General features: G+C 36.3%; 1 protein-coding gene across 18 annotated transcripts in view; it reads left to right on the forward strand.

Moving 5' to 3' along the window:
* Window positions 1-24,025, forward strand: part of CDC14B (cell division cycle 14B) — an 89,388-nt gene that overhangs the window by 43,792 nt on the left and 21,571 nt on the right. For 17 of the 18 annotated variants that reach the window (XM_032840525.1, XM_032840526.1, XM_032840535.1 and 14 more), the window contains 4 exons: window positions 846-938; window positions 13,094-13,170; window positions 20,152-20,218; window positions 22,856-22,918. In XM_032840525.1, coding sequence (XP_032696416.1) covers window positions 846-938; window positions 13,094-13,170; window positions 20,152-20,218; window positions 22,856-22,918 — 300 coding nt within the window. Of the gene's footprint in view, window positions 1-845; window positions 939-12,522; window positions 12,603-13,093; window positions 13,171-20,151; window positions 20,219-22,855; window positions 22,919-24,025 lie in introns of those variants that run through there. The other variant, XM_032840542.1, reaches the window with a different exon arrangement.

The following is a 24,025-nucleotide window of genomic DNA, read 5'->3' on the forward strand; positions in this document are numbered from 1 at the left end:
GGCTGGTTGGGTTTTGGTTTTATTACTATTTTTTTTAATCAACTTGGATCTCGTACTCTTTGTAAACAACTAAAGGAAAATAATGTACACGTTCACCATTGACTCACAGAAATCAAGAAATGTGTGCTTTTGAACTGAATATATCCTTTCCCTTATGCTTACCTGAATCTGTTTCTGCTCGTGTTAGTGAAATACAGGTGAGGAGGTGCTAACTATAATCATGTGCTTTTTTTGGGTTTTTAAATTCCATACACTTTCTATTTAACTTTTTATTGAAGTGTAATGTATGTACAGAAATAGATACGGATCTTGAGGGCACAGTTCAATGAATTTTCACAAACTGAATATATGTAGGTAATCATCTTGGTTATCAAATCAAGAACAACATTAACACCACCAAGAGCCCACTTTTGCTCTGTTATCTCTGCTCTACCCTCCCCCTACCCTCTTATCCCACTCATCATCTTGGTTTCTAACAGAATTATTTCTGCCTGTTTTAATATACCCTTTCAATTATAATCGTTTTGGGAATTGATTTAGAACCAAAAATAAGAGAAGGAAAGCAAAGTCTCCTACTGCCTTTGCCAGCATCTTGTGTATTCTTTCAGAGCTTATACTTCAAGTCCCTCCCTACTCCTTAACTGTACTTTCATCCTAATCTAAAAACATGTCTTTTATGGGAATGTACATGGTATTTTGGGATATCAAAGTTAATCATTTTAAAGATCTTGCTAAGGTGAATGACTATACATTGTAAGGTTTGAAATTAGTCTTCATCACAAAAGGAACTTATAGAAAACTTGAAATTAAAGAGAAAATACTAACACCTGTTTATCTTTATGTAGTCCATCACAATGATGAGGAAGAAAATTATTCATTTTACTGGCTCTGATCAGAGAAAACAAGCGAATGCTGCTTTCCTTATTGGATGTTATATGGTAAGTATTTAACTGATTTCCTAACATATTAGTGAAAATGCATACAACAGTGGTACTTTAAATTGTAGTTGGAATTTGGAAATTACTTTTTCTAAGATAATATCTTGATTTCTTTCCAGAAAGAACATGTTTTGCTTTTAAAGATTTGATCAACAGGGAAGGCTGTGCATATTTGGAGGGATAGGGTATATGGAAGATTTCTGTACCTTTTACTTAGCTTTGCTATTCTGAACCCAAAACTGCTCTTTAAAAAGCCTATTTTTAAAAAAATTGACCAATAGTATGTGTTACGGCACTTAAGGTTAGAAGATAATGCCCCCAAAGCTGTGTTTTTATAAACCCATGATCCATTTAGTGAAGTTGTGAAAGTGGAGTCAGGACCAATAATTGATTTTTTTTCTAGAAAAACATCAAAGTGCTTCACATGAGGTAAGAGTGCTTTATAATTTGAATATAGGCCATTTTTTCCTAACTAAGGTGTGACTCTTAGGTCTATTCTCATGGATTCTCTCCATTCTCATGAAAACATCTAGCATGAGGACATAGTCAGTGTTGTAGGACAAGTTTTACATACTATATGGGTTACATAAGACACTCAGAGGTCTTTTTTTTTTTTTTAAGTTTTTATTATTTATTTGTCAGAGACAACGTGCACAAGCAGGGCGAGCGGCAGGCAGAGGGAGAAGCAGACGTCCTGCTGAGCAAGGAGCTCAAAGTGGGACTTCATCCTAGGACCCTGGGATCATGATCTGAGCTGAAGGCAGTTGCTTAGCTGAGCCACCCAGGCGTCCCAAGGTTTATTTGAATCATTGAAAAATACAGTTTGGAATAGCCAGTATTTACACAAGAGTTATAAATTTCATTTATTTATAAGGATCATGGAAGATTTTGTTTTTAGAGTCACATTTTATCAGTGCCTAGTACATTCATCTGCAGGGGTAACTTAGCAACAGTTTTTCCAGAGTAGGCTGATGGCTCCTCCAGAGTAGTGCCCCTTATCTTTTTGTTTGTTGGTGTGGAAGCCAGCTATCCTATTCACTGGAGAAGAATAGTGAGTGGATGTGTCTTCTACTGTCATCCACAATAAGGGGATTGTTTCTGAAGTTCTTTAGATAAGTTTTTTCTTCCCCCAACTTGCTACTTGCCTCTGCCATGCCTTCCTCCTTTTGGAAATTATTTTCTGGTATATAGTTTAATAATTTGGAATATACAGTGATTAAACCAGAAGTTGGTGGTACTGGCTGAAATTGCACCTAAACTTTCCATAATTTCCTTTTCTATGTTTAAGGTAAATCATTAGGAAATGTGATTAAGGCCTTTTTGCTCTTGTTTTCATCTTGTGTTCACAGAAGAAATGTTTCTGGGATAGGGCTAAGTTTTCTTACCATCTCTGAATGTGTGAAAACACTGCTTGTAGATTAGGTCTACTAAAATTTGACTTTTTAAGCTTACCCAGATGTGTTGCTTTTGGTTTTTTTTTCCCCTCATCTCTCGTGGTGTTCATTGTGCTTAGCACCAAAAATTCTTAGGGGGAAAAAAAAGCCTATGCGAGTTAAGAAAAAGAGTATGGAGAGGTGGCTCTTTTAACTGGGGCATTAGGTGCCATTACTTAACCCCATTACTTAGCCATTACCTGGGTCAGAAGCCCTGTGGATTAGAATAAATCACGACAGCTTTATAGAAAAAGGGATGCAGCCAGAATTCTTGGGGTTTATAAAATACTAAAGGGAACCCTGGAGATATGGTCCTTAGTGTAACAGTAAAAGTCTTTACATTATCAAGGGGGAAATGGCTGAAGGCATTCCATTTAAGAGAATATGCTCCTGAATAGAACACACAGAGTTCTGCCTCACCTGCTCTTATGTCAGTCATTTATTTGTCTCTGGTCAGATGTTATGTCCCCAAGATGGTGGAGGCAGGGAGCAGGTCTTGGGGAGCCAGACATGGTGACTTCAGTGTCAAGAACCCCTAGAGAGGGTGGCTGTGAGTGTGGTGGGAACCAAGGGTTTTGTTAAAAACAAAGTACTTGATAATTTTATAAATAAGGAATCTCTTTTTAAAAATCTTATTGCTGTTGTTTTTTATGGCCAGTGATAAAACAGTGACTCCTTAGCACATTTACTGAAAATTTGTTGTCATATTTGCTCTAAGTTTGGTGTTGTCCTTTTGACTTTGTTTATGGTTGCGTTTTGGCAGGTTGAAGTTTATTTTTCTATATTTAACATATTTAGAGTTAGAAGTCCTTTCAGGGTTTTATGGTCTCAGATTAGCACAGATTTGATTGGTTAGTAAAGTGCCAGGTAAGCAATTTGGACATTCAGTTGAGTTCATTCCTCTGCTGAGTTAGAAGTCAGCTCGGCAGGAGGATTACAGTTCTTGGCTTTAGCAAAAGTGTGCAGCTGTGACTGGTTGGCTAAAATAGAAGCTTGGAGTTGAAATGATGCTAGGTGAGAAAACAGGAGAAAAACTTCTAATAAAAGGAAATTAATTAATTAATAAAGATTTTGTTCATTTATTACAGAGTGTGCAAGAGCACGAGTGGAGGGTGGGAGGTGCCGAGGGAGAGGGAGAAACAGGCTCCCTGCTGACCAGGGAGCCCAACTGTGGGCTCCAAGCTCAATTCCAGGACCCTGGGATCATGACCTGAGTCAAAGGCAGAAATTTATTAATAGTAGCAAAGGAGTGTCAAGATATAATATAGCTACCTCAAAAGATTAAACATTGAGTGTGAATTTGATGGATTTGAGGTGAGGATTTGATCTGGTTGAAGTCTGTTGAATCCTCTGATTAAAGAATTTTAGAAAGAGTGAGTTTCCTAGAAATTGGTTTGCAGCCTTGATGACCTTTCTGGAGTTGTTGAGGAATTTGGGAAATAGTAATGAATGCTTTTTAGTGATTCATCTGGAAGATGGTGTGGTAATGTTAGAACAAAAAATCTGGAGGAAGAACTGTTGGGAAGGAAATATTCCGAATGGACTGACTCTCTATCCATCCTTTTACACTCTGAAAGGAATGCACTCTCTATCTTCGTGTATTCAAAAGGATCTAATATGGGGTGTAGAGGAGGCTTGGTGTTGTGTCAGTCCTTCTATTTATTTTTTTTGTCTTAAAAACAGAGGAGGTTTGGTTTTGAAAATAGTCAAAATACTCAGCTATTGAAACAGGATTGATATGCCCATGCTCTGTTAGTCCCATTTGTCAGATGGTCAGGTGCTACATGTGGCAGAAATGAGATTGGCTTAACTATTAATTGGCTTAACTATTCATTTGTCTTTGTGTATTTCCAACTATTGCACTTTGTGTGGCCTGATAAATGGTTTCAGCAACTATCTGAAATGGTAGGAGCTTTATTAACACACTAGGTGAAAGTAAAAATCTTTTATAAACTTACTCACTGTAGAAAAGTCAAAAAATATAGAAGATATCTGAGTTTTTCTTTTTACAAAAAGATAAGTACATCACATAATTTTATAGAGTAGTAAGTTTACCCCGTTGTGATAAGTCGGTGGCAAATACCTAGGCAGATTTGGGGGGTAGTGGTATTTAACCTGTCATTTGAAGTAAGGGTGAAATTTTAAGTGGAAAAGCAAGTGCCTTTCAAAACATTCTTGATAGTGAAGAGAGTATTTTGAAAATAAAAGCTTGAAACTTTGTTTTGTCATTTTGTTGTGAAAAATGTCATGTCAAAACCCATATTTATACCCTTGAGAAATTTAGGAAACTTGCCTTAAAAAGAACCCTCTTTTGTATTTATAAAAGCAGGACATGTGCATATGTGTGTGTAAAATCCCATCTGTTTTATGTTCACCAGGACAGTTTTATCACTGTTTTTTTTTTTTCCAGTCAGTGGCCCATTCTTCCATTTTAGTAATACCTGGATTACATTCATATTTCCTCCATTGATCCAAAATGTCCAAAACAGTACCTAATCCAGGATCATACATTGTGTGTGATTGTTGTGCCCTTAGTCTCTCTGACACATGTATGGTCCATTTTTGCTAACACTGATGTATGGAAGAGACCAGACCCCTTATGGAATGTTCCACCTTTTGAATTTCTCTGTTTTCTTCCTTGTGGTATTTTTAAACTTGTTTATCCATTCTCTGTATGTCTTATGAACTGAAAGTTAAATCTATAGGCTCCTGTATTAGTAGTTTATGTTGCATTCTGTTAGAAAACATATAATACCTAAATTACCATTAAGGATGCTAAAAACGACCACTGGATTCGGTGCTAACCATCAAATTCCTTCAATGTATGGTTTTCTCCTTTATGACTTAATATATTCCATATGGTGTTAATTTTGGAACTATTTGTATGTTCAGTTCCCCATCAACCATGCATCTAGTGTTTTATACAATTAATAGGACTTGCCTCAATCAATAATTTTATTATGGCTTCAATATAACCATAATTTCCAGTTATTTTATTCATCCTGCATTTATTAGTTGGCTTTCTTTTATGGGAATTGAGTTTCCCCTCTCCAGTTGAGACTGAAACCAATTTGGTTATCCTGAAACCAGCTTCCTTCTGAAAAGGCAGAATGAATGATCTTTTCCCTTTAAGGACATAGCTTTCAAAGTCAAGGGTCACATTAATAGCCACAAAACAAAATGTTATAACCCAGTTTAAAATCATCTCAATAATGTTTCAGTGGATTCTAAACTTATTTGCTAAACATTGCAGAAATGTGTAGCACTTTCCCCTTTAGTTTTTTACAACTACTTTAGTTTTTAACAACATCCCCTTAGCATTTGGGATGTTGAGAATTTACTAACCAAATGTCCATCATTGCTGGATAGGATGAAAGAAAATGAGTGTAATCATTACTGCATTTGCATTTACTTATCACTGGAAAATATCTTTTTAAGTTACAGCACCCATTAACATCAAGAATTGAAACAGCTGTACATGATTTTATTTATATGAAGCCCTTGGAAGATGTCTTGTATGTCTAGTCCACAGTGATAGAAGGCATAGCAGTGGTTGCCTCAGACTTAATGGGGGAGGAGGGAGACATTTGGGACTAACTGGGAAGATGCACAAAAGAATCTTTGGGGTGATAAGACACCTGGATTGTGTTGTGGTTATATAGCTGTGCACAGTTGTTGAAACCCACTGACCTGTACATTTAAGATGTTTTCATTGATGGTATAAATTATACTTCCATAAAGTTTTTTTTTAACCAACAACAAAAAAATAGCTAAACTCACAACTAGGCTTTTAAATCAAGATACTTACAAAATGAACCACTAACTTAAATTTATTAATATTTTAGTGAACAGAGGTTCTTTAAAGCACAATTGTTCTATATAATCATTTAAGAAATAATTGTCACTTTATCTCTCTCTTACTATGTATTTTTTTACATGTATACTTTGTAACAGAAGTGGTAGTGCATTATTATACTAGTAGGTACAAACTTTAATTTCTAGTTGCAAAACAGCTTTTTGGAAGAGGGCACTGAGATGCCTGCACTTTCAATTTATGTAGAGCATCTGGCACAAATTAAGCACTCACTAAATGTCTTTTTCTTTATATTTTTCTGCTTCGTTCCACTATTCTCATATCTTAAATCTACTTTTTATATTAAAAAACAAGAAAGATGCCATTTTATCTTGTCGGTTATCAACTTTGTTCAAATCTTATTGCCCCAGCAATTATATTTTTCTGCAGATACATAGTATTCAGCTCTTCCATAGGTAAATGTACTTTTGAGGGCTAGCCTGGGAAATTAACCACCATTTCTAATATTTTCTTGTGGTTAAAGTGTTCTCAGTGTAAAATAATTGATGCAAGCAAACTCTTGGTATATAGCTTGCAAATTTGCTTTCCTTTAATGTTCAATAGATTACTTTGGGAGAGCTAATTTTGCTTACATGTAGATTCCTTGTTCAGAATATCACTCTGTAGTATTTTAAAATTCTAAGCAGTTTTTATAACCTTTAGAATGGCTTCCCTTGTAAACATTTACATCGAAAATTATACTAATTAAGTTCTAGGATTTTATTAATTCAGTCTGTGAGTAGAATCCTAAATTGTGTTGAATTTGAAATTACTTCAACAGTCATGCTAAAAGCTCAGGGACTTAATTTGTTATTTAATGAAGACCTTTTGAACTTGTGGTCTACTTTTTTTTAAGGATTTAATTTATTTTGGACACAGAGTAGTCAGTGCTGGCTTAAGGTGGCTCCAGGGTGAAGGGATCAGATGAGAGAAGTTAAACCAAAGGGAGCAGAAAGGAGAGGATCTGAAAGCAGTAGGTAAAAATCTAGTTCAGCAAACAGCAGTCTAGATGGGGCGCCAAAGATGGGAGGATAAAATCAGGTGGGACAGCCCAAGTCTTTGTAAACACTCATCACCCAGCAGACACCTTCCTGGGTGTCTGTGACAGGCTGGGCAAATAGCAACAAGCTGCTGTAAATAGCAACCAGGAGCTGGTTAGTGCGAGGTGTGCCCAGAAGGGGACGACATGGGCCAGAGGAAGAGGTCGTGTGGTGGAGGTAGCTGAAGGCATCACAGCTGATCACAGCCTCACTTCCTTTCTTGCTCCCGTGAGCCTGACCACTGGTATTATAGCCGCCTATGACACTTGCAGGGTGATATTAATTTGGGGATAGAGTGAAGGGAAATGACTCTCTATTATGAGCTTTGATTGTAGATCTTTTAAGCTCTCTGGAATTTTGGATCCTGTCCTAGTTTCAGTACGTGTTTGAGATAGTACGGTTTCTTGTCTATAAATAAGGCCTGAGCAGTAGGCCCTCTTCTATCCAATAACAAGCAGTGTGATTTTGGATGACCAGTGACTGTAACAGTTTGAAAAGTAGTGGCCTGCTAGCTCTGTGTAACTGAGTATTTATAAATAGTAGGTTGCTTTTGCCAATGTTTAAACATTAGAAAGTTTCATGCAAAAAAAAAAAAAATTGAGATTTTTGCTTTGTTTTAAAAAAATATCCCTAACACCCGCATAATATAACCATGTACACTAATACCCAGGCCCAATTTCCTCACATTTATTAGCTGTCTGGCCTTGGCAGATACATGATTGCTATGCCAAATTTGCAGTTTCCCTTTATCTAAATCAAGGATCATTCTACCAATCTACTATATATATCTACAAACATATATACATAAAAATAACTGAAAAGTTACAACTATTGAAATCTAAGGCTATCTGATTTTTTAAAAAATGATTAGGATTTTTTTAAAAAGTGATTTTTTTTAAGTGATTAGGTTTTTTTTTTTTTGGTATTAGTGCAGGAGCTGTGAAAGTGATTTTACTTTATTTATTTTATCATATAAAATTGTTAATTGTATATAGTCTTGTCCCTACTTGCCTTTTTTATTCAGCAGTTGGATCTTTAAGCTTGTTTCTAACTTTCATTGATTCATAAACATTCTGTGTTAATCTGATGAGTGATTTTTTAAGAAAGATCATTTCAGTCTTGTCATAGGAAAGACTATGTTATCTGGTTGAAGTGAAAATAGTTAATACTGGAAACATTGTGATATTTCTCTGTGAAAAATTTTTGAAAATGGTTTACTGGCTTATCTGACTGCCACATTTGTTGTGGAATTTAAATATCCTTTGTTATTCTTCATTCTCAGGATGATTTGTGTAATGTTTTGGTTTTTAAAACCTACAAAGATGGTTTTAAGTCTCTCTGAGTACATAGCTGGAGCTTCAAAATGTTGTATGTAAGAAAAGAAATAAGAAGTATATGTCTAAATGATTGGGTTTTATTATTTGAGGCCTGAATTGTCAGGATTGAAATTGAATGATCAGGCTATAACTCTTTTCTTTCAGTCCACTGATTTCATTCACCACTGATCAAGCCCCTCCCAGGTTTTGAAATACAGATCAGTAGTCCAAGGTTAGCAGTTGTCACAGGGACTGGGGCAGGGAGATGATAATTTTTAAAAATGGGAGTGTGGAAGTCCTAGAAATGGCTATGGTATTATTCAGCAAAAAAGATATTTACACTAGGACTTTAAAAAGCTCTACTGACTTCTCAAGTATTTTTTCCTCAATATTTTATTCATCTTGTGAGATTGCCCTTTGCTTCTTCAGAGAGATTACCTACCTCAGAGAGAGAGAGAGACAGACTACAGGCTTTCCTTCCCGTTGCTTTCTAAGCCTTGGGGCCTGTTTACATTTACATCTCTGCACTTGTCATCTATTTGCTTATTTATCTACTTTTAACAAACTGAAGTGATCATTTCCTTATTCACTGTTTATTGTGCTAACCTGTTACCTTTTTTTTGCCTGAGAAATTTGCCTGACAAATTATCCCACTGGGCTGCAGTCATCTGAAGGCTTGCCTGGGGCTGGAGGCACTGCTAAAACATGGTCCAATCACACCCCTGGCCGGTTAATGCTGGTTATTGGCACGAGGCTTCTGTTCCTTGCCACATGGGCTGCCCAACTGCCCTCATTGAATGAGGTACCTGGAGTGAGGAATCCATGGCAGAAGCCTCAGTGTCATTTATGAGTTAGCCTCAGAAGTCATACTCTGCCATTTATGCATTGTTTACACATGGGTGCCCTAGTCATTGTGGGAGGGAGCTACCTGGGAGGGTAGAAATACCAGGAGATAAGCATCATGAAGGCTGTTTAAGAAGCTGGCTACCACAGCTGTTTAATATCTCTCTTGTTCCTCATTTGTTGCTTTCTATTTTTGGACAGCAGTGTGGAATTAGAATGACCATTCTATATTTGTTCATAGCTTCTCATGAAAATATACCAAAGTAATTTGAGAAGGACCTAGCTTCCAAATTGCCGGGAACACAGTGACAGATTATAACATTGCATTGATTTAGAGTTTACTAATTTGGGGATTTGTGTTAATATAGGAGTCATTTATAGGGTTTTTCTTAAATTTAAAATAATTTCATATGGCAAGGCCTTTTGACTAGGGAAGGTGAATGGGTGTACAGTGAAAAATGATAGATTAGTAGCAAATATTCCCTTGATAGTTACGTGTCTTAGTCCTTTCAGTAGCAGTAATGAACTGCCAGAGACTGGGAGGCTTATAAACACACAGAACTTTATTTCCCACAGTTATGGAGGCTGGGAGTTCTGAGATCAGGGTACATCAGCATGGTCTGGTGAGGCCTCTTACATGGTAGAAGGGGCTAAGGATCTCTCTGGAGCCTCTTTTACAAGACACTGATCCCATTCATGATTGCTCCACCCTTATGGCTAACCATCTCCCAGAGGCCCCATCTACTAATACCATCACCTTTTGGGGGTTAGGATTTCAACATAGGAATTTGCAAGGTGGGGCACACAAGCATTCAGACTGTAGCATTATAAAATAGATTTGTTCTGAGTCTATAAATTTCCTTCAGCTTATCTCATTAATACCCATATCATCTATGTATGTACATTATGTACAGGCATTCCCCAGCTGGATTTAAAAATAACTTTTTTAAAGCTCATTACTAGGGATTTAGGTTTTATTCCTCCAAAGGAAAAAATGTTACAGTGCTCTTGTGTTCTTTAAATTGAACATGTGTTCCAAAACATACATCCAACCTGAAAAATTATTTAATATATTAGACTATTTTTGTTTTGAAGGTTAGAGGGAAATAATACCTAATTGCAGTTTTAGTAATTGAAGAAACTAAAGAACTGCAATCTTGGGTAAGAAGAATTATCTTTAACCTGGTGCTTAAGGAAAATTTTATATAATTTGAGAGAAGGTCTTACTAGAATTTTAGGGAGAATCTGAAAGAGGTTTCTGGACCTCTACTAGTCTGTCTACTAGTAAGTCCTAAAATAGAATGGAGAAAAGAAAAGACTTTACTGGTGTTACACAGTAAACCTTAGAAAAGAAAGCAAACATGTTGGAGAGTAGAAGAGAATGAGGAAATTTGGAAAGGGGGGGAGGTTGGATTTCAAAATTTTTTCCTCAAAGAATTATCATGCTGTTCTTCCAAATAAAAAGTAATAAAATAGAAAGTCATGTGATAAGTTGATGCTTAAAAGAGGAAGTAATATATAGACAAAAAGATGACTGAGATTATAATAGATTATCTTATGGTTAATTCATGATAAATTGCAATCTTATATGACTCACAAATAACTGTACTTGAAAATTTGTACTAGGTACAAGGTAACAAAGCATTTCCTTATTGTAATCAATTATTTTTTCTTAGACCTTTTCTCGTGGATTTGGATGCTGCCGTAGATAAACGTTAGAAGATTCTGTATAGTTAATTAAAATTTGTATTTTTTTAAAGAGTAAATAGGATAAAACCATATTGAGAAACAGCCTAGACATTGGGAAAAAGTTCTGCAGTTATGATTCTTTAAACAGAAAATTGGTGAAATGCTCTCTGGAAGCTGAATCAACTGTTAATGACCAGTTTTGGGACATGTCCTCAAAGTTTCAAAGATCCTTGTTGGATCTGTGATTTTATAATTTCTCTTAATCCAAAGATTTTTTAATACTTAAGATTTAAGAATTTAGGTTCAGTGAATTAAACATTGAATCAGAGTCCATATATAGTATATGAACCAGGAATTTAAAATGAAACCTAAGACATGGGTCCTCACTTCAAAGAGTTCACAGTTAGGTTGAGGAAACAGTTCATATGTATAACTAATGAAGACAAAAAGTTTATAATTTAGTATATATATAATTTAGTTTTGTTGCTTTTTTAAAGATTTATTTATTTATTTTAGAGAGTATGCATGAGAGGAACAGAAGGAGAGAATCTCAAGCAAACTCCCCACTGAGTGTGGAGCTAAACACAGAGCTCAGTCTCACAACCCTAAGATCATGACCTGGTTTGAAATCACGAGTCGGACACTTAACCGACTGAGCCACCCAGGAGCCCCTTTGTGATCAAAATTTAAAGTATATTATCCCAAAGTAAGCTTTAGCATTGAATCTAATTTATGTAATAATATATATGCCAAATCTAATGCTGTGGCCACCTCCCCATCTTCCCATGCACGAGTGAAAATGCCCTGCCCTGCAGGAAGATTCTGAGTTGGAAAAAGGCTTGTGCCTTCAGATTGAATGAGGGTCAGAAAGTCCCAGGCAAACTTCATTGGAGATTGAGGATGACTTACTTAGGGGGATGTCAGTGAAATTTTCAAACTCCAGGTTTCTTTCTTTTTAAAGATTTTATTTATTTATTTGAGAGAAAGAGAGAGATAGCGAGAGAGAACTGGGAAGAGGAGGGCTCAGAAGCAGGTTCCCTGCTGATGAGGGAGCCCAACATGGGGCTCGATCCCAGGTCCCTGGGATCATGACCTAAGCCGAAGGCAGGTGCTTAACTGACTGAGCCACCCAGATGCCCCTTGAATTCCAAGCTTCTTGTAGGTTACTTGTAAGCAAGAAGAGAGAAAGAGGCTGGTAAAATACTTCTGCAACTCTAGCACTGAAAAGACAGTAGAGCAACATGAATGAATTATTGAGAGAAAGGAACTACCCGTCAAAAAAAATCATATACATTGTCTGTAAATGTCAGGGCAGAGAACAAGAAACTATTGGAAATGCAAGGAATACCAGTGGAGGATCCAAAATGCTAAAAAAGCTACTTGGAATAGCCCTACCACATAAAGATGGAAGCGTAAAGTAGTTCTGAAGATAAAAGAAGCCAATGAAAATGGGCAGCAAATGCAGTTTTATAGAAAACCTGTACAGTGTTGTAAGTAGTTAAATCTAAATGAAAAGAGTTAATCAAAATCTTGCTCTGCCTTTATGTCCTTCTCCACCTTTTCCCCAGTCTCAGTCCATTTCCCATCCACATCCCCTACACACTTCTTTATGGTCATTTCAGTGGATTTTCAAGAAGATGAGGTTAAAAGCATGTGTTCCATCTAATGTCCTGATATAGAAAATGTCCTGTTTTAAAAACGCTATACTTGTTACCACAAAGTTGTTGTGAAGTTGTTTGTTCAGTGCTCTTACTGCAAGCAACAGAAACTAGCTATGGCAGATTGAAGGAAAAAAGGAATTCACTGGTGGGGTACTGGGTACTGGTGGAATACTGAGTACTCTACCTGGCACTCAGGACCCTTGGGAAGGCTGGAGAACCAGGCTCAGTTAATTAGAGAGAAATCGTGCAAAATTTTGCAGTGACAACACTGTATCTTCATTTAGAAATAAACTGCCTTTTTCTTCTCTTTTCAAATGTAGGTTATATATTTGGGGAGAGCTCCAGAAGAAGCATATAGAATATTAATGTGTGGAGATACATCCTATATCCCTTTCAGGTAAATATAAGAATAACATGACAGATTCATTCAATCAGGCCCTTGCCAGAAAAATCTTGAAATATCTTGGTGTAGTTGTTTTTGGCCAGGGGGTGGAACGGGGAGAGGTGGGGGGAAGACCTGGTAAATAGTCATTTTGGAGTGGGTACAAATAATACCATAGATCTAGGTTGCTCAACAGTGACACTATTGACATTTTGTTGTGGGGGCTGTCCTGTGTATTGTAGGATCTTTAACAGCATCTCCGGCTTCTGCCTACTAGTTGCCAGTAACACCTCCACCTCCACGAAATTAATTGTGGAAACCAGAATGTCTCTAGACATTGCCAGGTGTCCCTTGTGGCAGTGAATCACTTCTGCGTGAGAACCTCTGCCACTTATGGAAACTATACTTTGTAATCAGATGACATTCCTGGGATTACAGTACTCAGAGCTGCCACTGAGGAGTTTGGGCCCTGAAGAGTTAAGAAATAAGTTTTCCTGATAAGCAGGAGTTAATTTCAGTGGCATAAAGGAACATCTTTGTCCTAGCAATATGCCAGCAGATATAGTGGGTGAGGTTGCTCGTGTGGCAAGCACCACTACTAGAAAAACCAAATGCCAAATGTCTTTGTCATCAAGGTGGTATAGAAGTAGTGTCTTTGTATAAGCAGGTGGTAGCCTCATCCTCACCTCAAACTTACCAGGTGATTGTGTTGCAGATATTTTGAAAAAGCTTGTGTTTTTCTTTAAGTTCTCAAAGTTTATCTACCTGTTTCTTAAAATCCTTGACTTAGCTACATAATTGAAATATCGTATGGCACTTAACATGAGATAAACATGTGAAACAATTTTGTGGATTGCATACTGTGATAATTTTAAGTATTGCATTATTACTCATAAGTTAGTAGTTTTAGTATTGTTGCATATACCTTGAATGCCTGATGTTGAAGGGATGGCCTTGCTTTGAAAAACATAAGTTTGTGAATTTGACTTCATTTTAGACAAGCTTTGTGATGGGTCCCATTGACCTTTAGGCAGAATCTTCTTCAGTAAGTGTAGGACTGTCCATGGACTTAGTCCATGAAATAGATGTTTGTTTCAGCTTTATATTGCACTGAAGACTGTATGTTAAGTGATTTAGCAAATTAAAAGAATTACTTTGAACCCAGTACTACCATCTTTCTTTCTAGTGCAAGGATTATGTTAGGTCTTCTGTTATTTGAGGAGGGTAGGAAGAGATGAAGATTATTTTCTAAACTGGAGAGTGCTCTACTTTTTTTCTCAACCTGTGCTATTATAGCAATCATATACTTCCTTTAGAAGAAACGCTTGTATCTGTGGTCTATGAGTCATAGGAACATTGGTATACAGTGTTAATTTTGTTGTAGAGTTCTTCCTATTGGTATTCCTTTATAATAGTGCCATTCTTAAAGTTTATAACATAAGGTCCTGAAATAGAACAAGCACATACATTTCACATAATCCAAGTAAGGATCCATGGAACACTGTTAATGTAAAAGAGAATTTGCATTAATTTAAATGCAAAGGCCAAAACAGAATAAATGTTGCCTTTTTGCCATACCTGTGTTTAAAATTACTGAAGTTTGGGGGCGCCTGGGTAGCTCAGTGGGCTAAGCCTCTGCCTTTGGCCCAGGTCATGATCTCAGGGTCCTGGGATCAAGCTCTGCATCAGGCTCTCTGCTCGGCAGGGAACCTGCTTCTCCCTCTCTCTCTGCCTGCCTCTCTGCCTACTTGTGATCTCTCTCTGTCAAATAAATAAATAAAATCTTTAAAAAAAAAAAAATTACTGAAGTTTGGCACTGAGAATTGAAGTTAGTTACTTCTGGTCCTGGGAGTACAGCTAGTAATTCTCTAAAAAACGGGACTTAGCTAGAAACAGCTCAAGTTTGTAAAATTTGAATCTTTGTAGGCCTAGATGCCAGATATCTGATGTATTTAAAGTATTGGTTCTCTAGGTATGGTCTGTGAATTAGTGTCAGTGTGTGAATGCTTTGTTACCAGCTGTGACAAGTATAGGAATTGCAAGTAAGATTTTAGAGACTTTCATAATAATAGAGTACTTTAATGTCTGTGGAATCAAATATTAGAAGAATTTGAGCTTGTATTTGATTTTTTCCTTCTATTTTTTCTAGTAATTCACTTTCACTTGTAAATAAAAAAGTAAAAAAAATTCTGTATTTTAATTAAATAGAAAGTATTTTTTATTTACAGAAGTTACTGTGTTCTTTTGTGGTATGTAATAATGCAATACTATCATATTTTCTACTTACTGCATTTTATAAAAGTATCAGCATATGCGGATTTAAACATCTGGTGCTTCACCACATTTTACTGTTCTGTTGAACTTACTAATTAGAAAGTAGGTCTCTCAGAATTAATAAAGCTTTGATAATTTTTTAAGCATGATAATATTCTGAAAAATTGCATTATAGTCTTTTATCCTTGCCACTCTTTAAGTGCACAGTATAAATATAGCTGTTAACAAGAATAGCATTCATTTGTAGTTAAACTTTCTATGCTCCATAGCAATATTTAATTAGATTTAATTCAACTTACATATAATTCTTTAACCACTGAGTTTACATGTTTGTATGTACCTATATATGACTTCTTAATGGATTATATCAATATTTCTCTGCCATCTAAATGAAAATATAGTATAAAATGTAGTTCAGTATTTTCTCGGAACCTTATGATTATTATTGTTAGGAAGAATATACACTGCCATTCTTTGGTATTATCTGTTTTTGCTTTGCTTCTTAGTTGATTTTTGAGGGTCGGGGGGAAGGGGACCTTTGCTTTCTGTTTTCTTGGGAGATAGTACTGTGTAGTTTTTAATAGTTTGATTATTGATGTTAGAGCAAGGGGAGTTTGACCCTCGGTTCTGCCACTAACATCTCTATGGTTCTTTACAAATGTGAGACTTGGTCTCCTAGTCCATAAGTGAGAATAACAGTAAGATCTTCCTAATGGGTTATGAGGATTAAGTAACATCCTGCATATAAAACACCTAGTACAGTGCCTATCTTTAGCTAACATTTCTTGAACATTCATATTTTTGGGTTTTTTTGTTTGTTTTTTTAAATTTTATTTTATTTATTTATTTGGCAGACAGAGATCACAAGTAGGCAGAGAGGCAGGCAGAGAGAGAGGGAAGCAGGCTCCCTGCTGAGCAGAGAGCCCGATGTGGGGCTCGATCCCAGAACCCTGGGATCATGACCTGAGCTGAAGGCAGAGGATGAACCCACCGAGCCACCCAGGTGCCCCTGGTTTTTTTCTTAATGTGTATCTTTTTCTTTCTTTCTTTTTGTTTTTTAAGATTTTATTTATTTGACAGAGAGCACGCAAGCAGGGGGAGCAGTAGTCAGGAGAGGGAGAAGCAGATTCCCCCACAGAGCAGGGAGCCCGATGTGGGGCTCGATCCCAGGAACCAGGGATCATGAGCTTAACCAACTGAGCCACCCAGGGGCCCCTCAATTAATGTATATCTTAATATAGTTAAAAGAAATCTACTAATCTTATATGTGTATGTAACCACCATCCAGTTCCAGGTATAGAACACTGCCAACATTCCTAAGGATTCCCTTCAGCCCCTTTCTAGTCAGTAACTATCCCCCAAGTAACCACTATACTGTGACTTCTATCACATCAGTTTTTCTTGCCTTTGAACTTTTATGAATGGAGTCATATAGTAGGGATTACGGAGGGTTGGGACCTAGCTTTTTAAATGCATAATGCCTGTGAGATTTATCCATGTTATGGCAAGTATCAATATTCATCCTTTTTTTTACTGCTTTTGTAGCATTCCATTCTATGAACATATCACAGTTTATTTACCCTTGGTCCTTTTGATGGATTCTTGTGTTATTTGCAGTTTTGGGCTATTATGCATACAAGCTGCTGCAAAAACCGTTATTCTTAAAGCTAGTATTTGACCTTGTTTTGCAGTTTCTCGGCAATACTCTTTTCATTCTTTTTTTTTTTTTTTTTAATTTATTTGACAGACAGAGATCACAAGTAGGCAGAGAGGCAGGCAGAGAGAAAGGAGGGGAAGCAGGCTCCCCGCTGAGCAGAGAACCTGATGCGGGGCTCAATCCCAGGACCCTGGGGTAATGACCTGAGCCGAAGGCAGAGGCCCCAACCCACTGAGCCACCCAGGCGCCCCATCTTTTCATTGATTCTCACCTGCCTTATATATTTATTTATTTAGAAGATTCTATTTTTAAGTAATCTCCATACCCAACTTGGGGCTTGAACGCACAACCCCAAGACCAAGAGTCACATACTCCACTAACTAAGCCGGCCAGGCACCTGCTCCTTTACTTTTCCAAGTTTGTTTTGTTTTTGTCTTTGTCTTTGTCTTTTTCTCTTTCTTTTCTTTATTTTTCAGAGGGAGAGAGAGAGAGCACAAGCAGGGGAACCTACAGGCAGAGGGAGAAGCAGGACCCTGAGATCATGACCCAAGCTGAAGGCAGACGCTCAACTGACTTAGCCACACACACAGCTGCCCACTTTTCTAAGTTTGTTAAATTATCTTAGTAACAAGTCCCCCTCTGGCAGCCTTAGATCTATATTCATAACTGCTGTTCGGCTGTTTTGTGGAAACCTGATTGCTTGGGTAGAAGGAAGGATGTGTGGGTGTGTTTAAAGTTGGAGGTATTAAGAAATAAACATGAATGAGTAAAGAAAGATTTTTGTTGTCTATTCAGGTAGTATGATGTGTGAGGTAGAACTTTAGCTGAGCCCAGATTAAAGCTTGTGGAAACATCATTGACTAGAGCAGGGCTTGGCCCATTGTAGGTTCTCAAAAATATGCAATGAATAAATATTTCAGGTTATCACAGACTGAATCAACATGGCTTTAACTTGACTGGGGAAGAATTATCAGTAAGTTAAGAAGATAATAAAAGTAACTGAGAAAATGTAAAAAATTAGGATGTAATTTGGGAGTTTACCATATTTTCCCTGTAATTTTTAAAAAAATGTTTATTTACTTATTTGAGAGAACATGTGCAAGCAGGGGGAGGGACAGAGGGAGAGGCAGAGAATCTCAAGCTGACTCCACACTGAGAGCAAGTAATCTTACACGGGGCTCAGTCTCAGGACCCTGAGATCATGACCTAAGCTGACATCAAGAGTCAGCGGCTTAACTGAGTGAGCCACAGGCGCGCCTCCACTGACAATTTTGGGTTTGGTTTAGGCTAAATTACTTCATTTCCCTAACATAGGTTCTCTTTCTAAAAATATTCTTTATTCCTTAAAAAAATTATTCCTACAAAACATATGTTTTGTGTTGATTCTATAGATCAGTAGTTCTTAAACTTGAGCATACATCACAAACATTTGGAGGAACTATTAGAACACAAATTACCCGGCCCACCCATATAACTTCTGACTCAGTAGGCTTGGGGTGGAGCCTGGGAATTTGTATTTCTAACAAAATTGGGTGATGCTTATGCCACTTGGCCAGGGACAACACTGAGAACTACTGTGGTTCATTTTGTTTTTCTCCTTTCTGAATATTGCCAATAAACAATTGGTAAAATCATTTTCTAAGCTGCATAGAGAGCTTTTCTAGTTTGTAGAAGAGCAGCTTTTTAAATTCAGAAGCTTATAGGAAAAAGTGCCATGTTTTAAGACTTGGTGTGCCATCCTGTGTAAGCTAACCTATAACTTACCTCCTTAATTCTAACCAATTCAGACAGTAAAACTATTTTAAGTAAAAAGGATGTCCTTTTCCTCCTTATTCATGTTGCTATGAAAGTGTGTATTCTAAAGGTTTGTGTAACTTGAAAATTTTAAATGAGTTGTTTAATTTTTCAGGTAAGTAATATTATATTATTATAATAAAACCAAGGCAGGCAATTAATAATGATGGCTTCAGTAGCAGCCTGATTCCACCAGGGGAACAATTAAGGACCGTTCAGAGAGTCACAATTTGGCATTTCTAGAATGATCACAATTCAATTAATTTTTATCTTGCCTAATTCCAAACATTTTCACTTTATAATGGCTCAGGGTAGCTGGAAAGGAGAAGCAGGTGAGTGTAGGATGGCCTTATTTTTCTGGACAAATTCTTAACAGACATTAAGAGATTTGTGGTAAGATTACAGATAGCTGTTGATGCGGTATTGGGTGGAGTTGTCTTTAAACTAATTTAAACACTTGCACAGGAGTACCAAAGGTGGTTGACCCCATAGTTCCTGTGGTTTTCTTGGTGCCCTGATCTTCTAAGAATCAGAAAGAAATTACTCATTTAACTTGTTAAAGACTGAAAACATAATGAGAAGAGCAGACTGCTTTTTTGTGTGGTTTTGAATTTGCATTTTTTAAAATAATTTTTTATTTTTTTATAAACATATATTGTATTATTAGGAGCAGACTGCTTTTTAACTCACATCTAGTATTTCATTACCTTGATTTCCTAATATGATTTCTCTACATGGATGAACATATACCTACAATACCTACTTACACTTGGCATGCATGTATGTGTAAATACAGAATCAAAAAGAAGTCTTTCCTGGTAACAGTTTAATATGGTATTTTCCAGTTTGAAGAAAAATTGCAATGCTTTGCCCTTTTGTGGAGAGGGGAACATATTACTGATTAGAATTCAAGAAGAAACTTCGGAAGCCTAGCTATCAAGGCCAGAAATTATCTTGGGAGATGATTGGAAATTTAGAAAGTTGTCTTTATTAATCCACATCTATAAAACAATTTCTACTGGAATATATGGAAACTGCAGTGAAATTTGTAACAGTGACTTATCCTTGACTTAACTAACCAAAAAGCTAGATAGATACTATATATATATATATAGTATCTATCTAGCTTTTTGGTAATTTTTTTTTTTTTTTGAGCCTGGTCCTGAGTTTGTGGTTTGATTTTGAATTCTAGTCAGCTCTGTCTTGATGCAAGTGTAATACAGAAAATGAAATTAACTGAGCTATTTATTTCAATACTTTTGGGATTTCAGAGATGCTGCCTATGGAAGTTGCAATTTCTACATTACACTTCTCGACTGTTTTCATGCAGTAAAGAAGGTAAGTGATTCGTAGGATGTGCCCAGTATTGAGTTGAAAACTATAGCCCCTAGGAAGGCTAGGCCTTCTTCTACAAAGATCTTCCAAGATGTGTATGATGTCAGAGATATCCCATTTCCCCACTAATGTTAAAATGATGCCAAACCAGAAAAGTTTTTCTGAATCTGAGTGTTTGTCTGAATGAGTTGGGAGAAAAGCCACTTGAAAAACAGAGCACAGTAGTTATGTAATTAGGTGCTAAATCCAGACTTGTTTTGAGTGTGTTGTGATTTCAGAGAAAAACAAGAAATAAATAGATTACAGGTTTACAAGTTCTCTCTGATTTGTGTATTTTACGTGTCCGATATCCACCAATCCTAATTACAACGGACATTTCTAGAACACAGTAACTGATACAAACACTTCATTTTTGTATCTTCAAGCATTCAATTTTTAGTTCAACAGAAGAATTTGTATAGCCCATTAGTTGGTTACTAGGTTTTATATAAGACTAAGTAGGTCACCACTGCTTTGTCAAAGCTATTTAAAAATAACTCCTGTGTTTTATAACCAGGGCTGCTTGCTGTTTTTGACTCTGAGGGACACCTTTCATATCACATTCTAAATGAATGGGGTCCCCTGGAGTTATGTGACGTAGCAGACTATGGTTATAACACTCACTCCCTCAGGTATATGTCTTGAATGTCAGGGCAGCACAGGAAACAAGAATTGGAAATCGGTTGCTCATGGATCAAATAGGCCTTCAACAACATCTTAAGTTTTATGTGACTTGTATTTTCAGAGGCAAAAGAAACCTGGGTTTACTTTCTTATATAATGAAACATGGTGGCTTTCTGAGAATTTTGAGAACTAAGTAGTAAACAAATTCGGAGATTAATTAGTATACCTTTTTTTCCTATCTTAGGCAACAAGGTATGGAACTTAATGGTTTTTTTTTTGGGTTTGAGTCCAGTGATAAATGGAGCTGGTTGGCTTCATTACCATATGCTTTGAGGCAGTTCCATCAGGCCTCAGATTAGGCAAGTAATGTTCAGAGGGAGTGCTCAAGAGATGGAGGGACAGCAAATGGAAACGACCCCTTCCGGTTGCAGTTATAGTTCCTGCCAGATGGGCCCCTGGGAATTGCTAATGTAGGCAGGCATAACTGTCCTGATCCTAGAGCTCCCTTCTCTCCTTTAAAAGGAGAGGTGAAAAACTTAGCCTTGGAAATGGTCTACTCTAACGTTCTATAGCAGTTTCCATTATTTCTCAGCTTAGTTTCTTTTTTTTTAATCAGATACTACATCCAAAGTCTAATTAATTAGCAGGAACTATAGGCCAAGTTTGTTTTTCTGTCTATATTTAATTTTATTTGATGGCTTCTGATTTTCAATTTAAACATTTTTTTTGTTGGTGGCTGATTTGGAATATTACTGCATATATAAAACATTTATAAATATAATTATGACTTAATTTTAATGCAGCTTCTAATAGGCTCTCCTTATGAATAGAAATTGCCTACAATTTACATTTTCTTGTATCATTCTGTTAGGAACATCTGTAGTTCAAATAGCATGACATATATTGAATATTTTGAATTCAGAGAAATATAATTCATCATGGTCTTAGAATTTAAATAACTATTTTTAAAAACGGGCTTTTTGTTTGGTATTGTAGCCTTATTTTTCATTTGTATTTCAGTAGTTTAAATTTTGGAAGTTGAGTTTATAGAGTCACCCCTTATGAACCAAGAATACTTTGCTGATTGACAATTCTTGCTTATACAGAGAGATGAAAAGTACAGTGAAGAGAATGTAGTCAATAGTAGTATATAATAACGTTGTATGGTGACTGATGGTGACTACATTTACTGTGGTGAGCACTGGGTAATACCCAGAGTTGTCAAATCATTATGTTGGACACCTGAAACTAATAAAACATTGTATGTCAACTGTACTTCATTTAAAAATTCCTGATTATATACTGCTTGGCAAGGAGATCATCAACCAGGGACAACACTTCTCAGGGGCCACCAGCTGGTCTTTGTGTCAGAAACTAGATACTGTGCTTATTTTGCTTACGTTATCTGCCCGCTGCAATTCAGAGTGAGGCCACAGAACAGAAATTTTATGGTTTTTCTCCTTATTGAAAGAAGAATTTTTTTCAAAATTTTGAATTTTGAGTAGTATCAAGAACATTAAATCTTTTAATTCAAATTCAAAAGAATTTGAAAGTGAAAATGTTTATGAAGTGGCGGGATTTGCTTAGAATAAGCTTACCTAGAGTTTCCTCCTTTTTTATTTATTTAGGGATCATTGCTTGGGCATTAGATTTGAAGGTTGAGTGGTGTTGAGCTAATAAGTTTAGTAGCATTACTTTGAAAACTTGTTTTATTTAGCTCTGCATGGATAGGATGATTGATGAAGGAAAATTTTAAAAAATCAAATCTCATTAAAATAAATATTGTTATAGCTAATTTTCCAGATAATGGAAGCATTTAAAACACATAATCCACCTTCTTTGAAAACTAGTAAGTGGAACAAAATCTAAATATAATAATGCTCTTTTGGGGTACCTCCTGAAATTTTAATTAGGAAATTGGATTGGAAATTGTTTTCTTATTTACATCTTTATTAAAAGTTTTCCTTTGGATTTTAGGCAATGCAGTATGACTTCCTTAATTTCAACTCATTTAACCTTGATGAATATGAACACTATGAAGTAAGTTTTCAAGGATATTGCTTTTAACTCCTTTATTCATGTTTTACTTACAGAGATAATATTCTTGTTTTTTAAAGAAGTGAATGATTTAGATGTGTATAGAGTAAAAAAAAAATTCAGGTCTTTATCCTCTCACCCCCAGTTCTGTAGTTCCAGTTCTTAATGGCGATTTCTGCATTTGATGCATCTTTTCAGAGTTGCATGAATGTGCTTATGGGCATTTTTCTTCAGTTTTCTTTTTTTTTTAGTGTTGATGATTTTCATGTAGTGATTAAATGAGAAAATCATAAAACCCTTAACAGAGGATCTTATGAGATGAGTAGTCATTATATATCTAATTACCTCTGGAAAAAATATTTTTATCATAATCTTTTGTTGATATGAAGTCAAGACTGTATTGGTTGCAAGTTACAGAAAGTAAATAGAAACGGCTTAACTAAAAAAGGAAAATTTATTGACTTATATAAATAAAACATCCAGGAGCAGGTATAACTTCATGCATGACCTGATTAATGTACTCCAGTATTTGAAATTAGGCTAAAGCTGCCCAGTAGTGATAAAAATGGTGACCAGCAGCTTTGATTTATTCTCTCGGCAAAGTCATCAGAAAAGACCCACAAGTTCCTCATTGGCCTGCCTAGGTCGTGTCCCTAGCCTAAACCAGACTGTGTTTCTGATGAGGGTGGTTGGTAGGTGGGCCATCTTGGTAGTTGGAGTGGAGTGCTGGGATCAGCCCTATCAAACCACCCAAACAAAAAGAGAAGAAAGTCTAGGAAAGCAAAGCAATAGATGTCCTCTACATTTTTAAATGTAGTGTACTTTTTTTTTTAAGCATAAGTAATTTGGTTCTACCATTCTGCCCTTTAAATAGATAGTAAGATGCTTTGCTGAAGGTCTCTTCACCATGAGTCCTCATGGAATCTTGTCTCTTTACGCTACCGTGGTTACCTTGAGCAGACTTTCTCACTCATAATGGAGTGATTCCATAGATAGCACTCTATGCAGCAGTATCTGGAATCCTGGGATAACTGCCCTTTCACAATCGATTTCTAGAGTAACTATTATTTTAAACTGTTTTGTTTTAATAGTTACAATTAGTCACTACTG

This window comes from Lontra canadensis, unplaced genomic scaffold (genome assembly GCF_010015895.1).
Source record: "Lontra canadensis isolate GAN:19392208 unplaced genomic scaffold, GSC_riverotter_1.0 scaffold113, whole genome shotgun sequence".
In the NCBI taxonomy this organism is placed as follows: domain Eukaryota; kingdom Metazoa; phylum Chordata; class Mammalia; order Carnivora; family Mustelidae; genus Lontra; species Lontra canadensis.